General features: G+C 39.2%; 1 protein-coding gene across 1 annotated transcript in view; it reads left to right on the top strand.

The window, feature by feature from the left end:
- Nucleotides 1-7,238, top strand: part of SENP2 (SUMO1/sentrin/SMT3 specific peptidase 2) — a 33,836-nt gene that overhangs the window by 25,093 nt on the left and 1,505 nt on the right. The window contains exons 12-15 of the mRNA XM_005858432.2: nucleotides 184-436; nucleotides 983-1,062; nucleotides 2,798-2,882; nucleotides 4,623-4,718. Coding sequence (XP_005858494.1) covers nucleotides 184-436; nucleotides 983-1,062; nucleotides 2,798-2,882; nucleotides 4,623-4,718 — 514 coding nt within the window. The remainder of the gene's footprint in view (nucleotides 1-183; nucleotides 437-982; nucleotides 1,063-2,797; nucleotides 2,883-4,622; nucleotides 4,719-7,238) is intronic.

Below are 7,238 nucleotides of genomic sequence, written 5' to 3'. Positions count from 1 at the left end.
CTCTTACTAATATGTCTCAAAAGTATAATTTCATTCCTTTTTAGTTCCTCCCATTTTATACTGATTATTTTTATATTTCATCTTCTGCCATGGAGAGTTCTTTTATCTCCTTCTCTGGTACCTTCCCTTCGCTAGGCTTCTTACCGTCTAATGAATCTGAATTCAATTAGGTTAGAAACTTAGTTTTGATAATGTACTTGCCGTGTTCCAATGCTTACTCTTGGCATTACAGGTCATTAATTTTTACATGAATCTTCTCGTGGAAAGAAATAAAAAACAAGGCTATCCAGTACTTCATGCATTCAGTACTTTCTTCTATCCCAAATTAAAGTCTGGGGGTTACCAAGCAGTGAAAAGATGGACCAAAGGGGTCAATCTCTTTGAACAGGAACTAATTCTGGTGCCTATTCATCGGAAGGTACATTGGAGCCTGGTGGTGAGTTGAGAGGGTTAATTGTTGGAGTTTGGATAATGACCGTTTTCTTAAATAATGAAGGCTGCCCTTTTCTGTCCAGTGAAAAGTTCATACTATATGTTAAAGGCATACTCTGCAGAATCCCTTCTTGGTTCTTGAGTTGAACATCTTAGAAAGATAGAAGAGAGTTGCTTTTGCTGAGTAGCTTTCATTTTTAATAGGCAAGAGTTTTAGTACACGTGGGTCATTTATTAGTTTTGTTTACAAGATGGTACAGGTTAGTTGTAGAAAAGTAAAGGTATAAAGAAAAAAGCAAAAAAGAAATCTCATTACTCTGAGAGGACCACTGGTGTTTTGGGGATTGAGTTTCTAAGCCTTTCTATAGGAATAGAAGAGTCAAGTTTTATAGAAATGAAGCTCATCTGTGATGTTTATTAAAAATGTGTCTTAGAGATCCATTCATGTTGGTACATGTATTGACTTTTTTAAAAGATGCTTTTCTTTTTTAGAAATAAAATTCTCACTCCTGTTATGATTGTTTCTGTATGTTGCATTTTTCCATTATAGGTGATAGACCTAAGAAAAAGGTGTCTTAAATATCTGGATTCTATGGGACAGAAGGGCAACAGGATCTGTGAAATTCTCCTGTAAGTAAAGGCTAAAAAACTTCACTGTTATCTCATTATGCCCTTGGTAGGTGATCTGTCTTCAGTTTAACCCTGTAGTCTAATGTATAGTCAAGGCTATCTTCCCAGTTGTTCAGGACTTAACTTGAACCCACTCTTTTGTTTAAAAATAACCTAATATCTGATCTTAACTGAGAAGTCTTGTTTAGTATCATCATTGAAAGCAAGTTTGTCTTGTGTTATAATGTAAAATATATCTTATTAGAATCCTGGGATTTGAATGAGATTTATTTGGGATTGATAACATTATTCTGAATGATGCCCGGCCAGTGTGGCTCAGTGGTTGAGCATTGACCTATGAACCAGGAGGTCACAGTTTGATTCTGTCAGGGCACATGCCCGGGTTTCAGGCTCAATCCCCAGTGGGGGGCATGCAGGAGGCAGCTGGTCAATGATTCTCATCATTGATGTTTCTCTCTCTCCCTCTGCCTTCCTCTCTGAAATCAATAAAAACGTATTTTTTAATGTAGTATGTGGTCCATGTTCTGATTTTGTTTCCTTATCCAGGAAACCAATCAGGGTTCATGCATGTATTTTATGTCTTTAGTCGCCTTTAATTTAGAATAGTCTTCCTGCCTTTTTTTTGTTTTTCATTGGAATTGGCTTTGTTTCTTTTTTTAAAAGTCCAAGCCAATTGTTTTGTTTTATATCTGTCCTTAAGTGAGAAAAAAGGTTGTAAAATGAAGTTCATTTTTTAATAGAATAAAATGTATGTTATTGTTTTTGATTTGAGAGAGAGAGAGAGAGAGAAGAAAGAGAGAAAGAAACATAGGTGTTGGGAGAGAGAGGAAGAGAGAGAAACATTCGTGTAAGAGAGAAACATCGATGGGTAGCTTCCCAGATGCGCCCCAACCGGGGATCAAACCTGAAACCTTTTTGGTGTTTAGGACAAATATTCCAACCAACTGAGCAACCAGACTGGGACTAAAATGTATGTTTGAATTGTGTGTACGGGGTGGAGTAGAGGAATACACAGCAAACTTTTTTTGTTTGTTAACCCTCACATGAGGATGTTTCCCATTGCTTTTCAGAGAGAAGTATAAGGTAGGGCGGGGGGAGAGAGAGAGAGACAGATTGATGAGACATCCGACTGGTTTCCTCCTGCACGGTGGGGAGCAAACTCAGGTACATGCCCTTGACCAGGAATTGAACCCGAAACCTTTTGGTGTGCAGGCCGATGCTCTAATCATTTAGCAACACTAGCCAGGACGTGCACGATTTTTTAAAAAAGTTTTTATTGCTTTTAAAGAGAGAGGAAGGGAGAGGGAAAGAGAGAAACATCTATGAGAGAGAAACATCAACATTGATTGGATACCTCCTGCACACCCCGCACTGGGGATTGAGTCCACAACCTGGACTTGTACCTTAACCAGGAATCGAAACCCATGACCTCTTCATGCATGGGTGGATGCTCAACCACTGAGCTACACCAGCCAGCCACAGCAAACTATTAATAATAATTCTGAAGTGGTTATTATGGGTCTTTTCCATTTTACATTTATATGTTTTAACTTTTAGAAAATAAGCATGTACAATTTTTGTAAGCAGAAAAGAATCCCAAAATTAAAATTTAAGACCAAAAGTTAATGGAGATGGGATTGAGAATGGCATATCTGTTAAACATCACAAAGTCCTTTGTAATTATAATGTTGTCTTTAAGGGGTTTGTCAATACATTGTTTCTTGTTGTTTTTTAGTCAGTATTTGCAGGATGAAAGTAAGACCAAAAGAAATGTTGATCTGAATCTTTTAGAGTGGACGCACTACAGCATGAAGCCACATGTAAGTGCTGAGCATCTGTATTTCACGTACTTCGTTGCACTTACTGTCAGAGGCATATTACTTCTGTTTGACCTCCTCCCTCCCTCCCTCACACTCACCCTTAGGCATGCATTCTCCTGAAGTGTGTGTACATCTTATGAATGATCTACTTCTTAATCTTTTTAACCAAGATGTTTGCTTCTTAGCCTTTATCTTCTTGCTTAACTTATAAATGTTATCTACATGCTCATATGTCTCAAAAAATTGAAGAAAAAGCAGAAAAGAAAAACCTCAATAAATTCAGGTCAGCTACTTGTCTTGGTAGGCCCTAATAAAAATTTGAAGTTCTTGTTCAAAACTTATCTGGACATTTTATATATTTAGTTCTATGCTGTTTGTGAATGTGTTTGGGTCTTGCCAGGTTTGAATCTCATTCAGGGTTGAAAAAAGTGTACATCTTTGAGTCCTAATGGCTTCTTTTTAAAGTAAGGTACATTAATTCAGTTTTAGCCCTAGCCTGTGTCTACCTGGCCAAAAGCATTTTCGTTTCTAAGTTGAATAATTAGAAAGGTAAACTTTAAATTTTCCTGAGAAGAGCACAGATACAAGAAGTCTGTTAGGATGAAAACCGTGTACTGGGAAATGTAACAAAGAAAACAAGTTGTCTTTATTTGTATATTGGCAATTACAGTTCTTTCCAGTCTGTAGGAGATGCTGGGCTTGGGAGAAAAGTGAGAAGTACCTACCATCTGTATGGGTGGTGTGCATGTTTAAACAATTTTTCCACAATAATCATCTGTATTTCTTTGACTAAAAATTGAGCTGTTTTCATCTAGTATGTTTTCCAGCAGTGGAATCAGACTCTCTTATGCTCTTATTACCTTGTGCTCATTATAACAGAGCCAAAGTGTGTGAGGGGCTGGCCCAGATTAGTGCAACGGGGCTGGGGAATGTGTGAGTTTATTATGTCACTTGGGCTTATGATACCCTTTTGCTTCGGCACAGAACTGAGCAGCAAGGCAAGGTTTCCTAATTAGTTAGAGCCTACAAGAGGTTTTTTTTGTTTGTTTTGTTTTGTTTTTTAAATTCCTTTATTGATTAAGATATTACATATGTGTCCTTATCCCCACATTGCACACAAGTCCTTTGGTTGATCTCTCCCCCTAACCCCCACCCTCCCCTACTTTCCCTCTGAGGTTTGATGGTCTGATCGATGCTTCTCTGTCTCTGGATCTGTTTTTGTTTATCAGTTTATGTTGTTTCGAGAGGTTTGTGTTTTTTTTTTAATCCTCCCCTGCTTGCCAGAGCAGTAGTCTTATTCTCCTCTAGGGAGGAGAAGCTTAACTCTGCAATATTGAAGTAGGTTAGTTGTCTTGTAGACATATTCCTGATTGAGCCACACTTAGCCCTTTTCAGAATTTATAAATTTCTGAAATAATTCTGACTAGAATTCCTTTTCTTGGTAATAAACCTTCTTTCAATTTGGTTTCTTATAAAGTTTCTTCATGGAACTCTCACTTTCCTTTTCTATTTCCTTCTGAAAAACATTTTCTATGGGGTCACATACTCCATGTCATGGTTGGGATTTTAATGCCACATAAAGACTAATTGTGTGTGTGTGTGTGTGTGTGTCTATTGTGTATATGTTTAATATTTACCTTTATAATATTGTTTATCCACAGTAACATTTAGAAAAAGCCAAAGGAGTTTGTATTTAATGAAATTTTACCTCTTCTTCCCTTCCTTTTTTTGTGATTTTAGGAGATTCCTCAACAGTTGAATGGGAGTGATTGTGGAATGTTTACTTGTAAATATGCAGATTATATGTCTAGGGACAAACCTATCACATTTACTCAGGTGAGTGAAGACTCTTCCCCATCCACTTGTTACTAAACAAGATAAACTTAAAGCATGTTAGCAGTGCCTGGCGCACATTAAGATCTTAATAATGGTAGCTGTGCTGCTGTCATTGCTGTAAACTTGGCTGTAGCCCTACTCTTGCTAATATGAGGGTTTGTCACTGCATCTGCTCTCAGGTTTTTCCTAGTCTTCATGATCATTGGGTCAGTATGCTGTCTTTCACCTCCAGTGTTCACCAGTTTCTGAATATGACTGATATTTTTAGCTGAAGGAGGCAGGTCAGAATAGGTAACTGCGAGGGGAAATCAGGCCTTGTAAGCCACAGGTCTAAGCTGTAATTATGAATTCTGCTTTTCCCTTCTATTCTAGTTATTATTGGTTCCCAAAGCTCTGTATTTGAGTGAAAATTAAAATATGTTGGAAACGAGAATTTGTTTTTGTAATAGTGGATTCTCAACCTTTTTACAACTGAAGAAAACCCCCTTTAAAAATATTTTTCTTAACCACACCTCATTTTGATAGATGTTGTCTACCAAACTGTACTTATTGACTAGTAGGACTGATAACCCCATTCCAAGCTTTGGGGCAACATGAAAGAACCAGGGCTCTGATGTGGAATTAATACTGTTCCAGTCTTAAATAAAGGCACTTATTATGAGCTTCAGCACTTTTACTAAGAATAAATGTACAGTTTTTTACTACATGTTTTGAGCTATTTAAAATATACAAATCCAGAAAGAAAGAAAAAAAAAGAAAGAAAAGAAAATACAAATCCATGACTTAAGACTTTTTAGGTCTCTCCAGGTGGGAAATCACTAGTAAAGGGGTATATCCAGCTATTTATTTTTATTATTATTATTTTTAATATATTTTATTGATTTTTTTACAGAGAGGAAGGGGGAGGGATAGAGAGTTAGAAACATCGATCAGCTGCCTCCTGCACACCCTCCACTGGGGATGTGCCTGCAGCCAAGGTACATGCCCTTGACCAGACTCGAACCTGGGACCCTTCAGTCCGCAGGCTGACGCTCTATCCACTGAGCCAAACCGGTCAGGGCTATCTGGCTATTTATAATGAGACACCAGGAATACCGCAAGGGCGTAACTTCAGATTTCATTAAAAGAGGACTAGTTGAGTTACAGATGATTTTGGATTTACCTTGTATGTTGCTGCTTTGAAAATTGCCCCATGTAGTGATTATCAGTTAAAGCAAAATAACATTAAGCAAAGAATCTCATTTTTTGATGCTTTTAAATAACAAGTGGTTATTTGTTCTGAGCCTAATGACATGAGATTTGAAGGGGAGAAGTTGCTGTTTGAACAGTATTGGCAATGCACAACATTTGGTAGAGCATAAAGAAATCTGTTGAGTTGTTTTTCTTTACTTAGAGTTTATGTTTTTCTCAGAGAGCAGAATATATTAATTTTAGAATGTTTTGAAAAAAAGATATAAGTAGAAAAAGTTATCTATTGTGCCACTTCTTGGATATTCCCATTTTTGGTACACATTTTTGTTATGAGGTTGTTGGACTTTACTGTATAATTCTGCAAATTTTCCTTAACATGTAAAAATACTAATGATACATCCTAATATATAAAAACCCAGGGTCCGTAACATCCAAAACGACCAAAGGCTCGACCAACAGGAAGTCAGTCACTGCCACCGCTGTGGGCGCCCCGACCCAGCACTGACTGCTGAGGGGGCTGCAGATCAGGCCCAAAGAGAGGCCTGGAGAGAGAAGCAGGATCTAATCCATAGCCTCCGTGGCAGCAGTTGATGAACACTTGCCTCTCTCTCTCTCTCTGTCTCTCTCTCTCTCTCTCTCTCTCTCTCACTCTGGGCCTGGCCAGCAGCCGTGGCCGCGACTCTCTTTCCCTTGGGCCTCTGCTGGGGCTGCTGATCAGCCCCACCTCTCTGATCAGGCCCATTGATAGGCCTGGAGATACTGACTGGCATAGAAACCGACCAATCAGAACCTAATCTGGGTGAACTGTGAAGGCAGAACCTAAGGTGGGGGGCTGATGAGGGGTTTTAAGGGCAACAGCTGTTTGGTGTAAGGTGTAAGAAAGCAGTTCAATTTTTTAATGACCGGTTTGGCAGTATAGTGCATACGACTGGTTATCAGTCCAGACATAGGGGTTATGTATTTTTGTCTGCCAAAAGCATCTCCTCCTGATGAAAAAGGCTCCCCCCCCATTTAAGCAACCCTAGCCTATATAATCTATCTATACTAATAAAAGGGTAATTTGCTAATTAGACCAGGTAAACTGGTCATCTTCCAGATGTCCGACTTCCTTCTGGACAAAGTCATGGTGGTGGGGGCAGAGGCAGTTAGGGACCATCAGACTGGCAGAGGAGAGCAGTTAGGGGCGAGATCAGGCTGGCAGGGGGTTAGGAGCAATCAGGCCAGCAGAGGAGGGCAGTTGGGGGAAAACTGGCCTGCAGGGGAGGGCAGTTGGGGGCGACCAGGCCTGCAGGGGAGGGTAGTTGGGGGTTACCAGGGCGGCAGGGAAGG

The sequence above is a fragment of the Myotis brandtii genome, unplaced genomic scaffold (assembly GCF_000412655.1).
Source record: "Myotis brandtii unplaced genomic scaffold, ASM41265v1 scaffold118, whole genome shotgun sequence".
Classification (NCBI taxonomy): Eukaryota; Metazoa; Chordata; class Mammalia; order Chiroptera; family Vespertilionidae; genus Myotis; species Myotis brandtii.
This window is presented reverse-complemented; position numbering and strand designations above follow the sequence as displayed.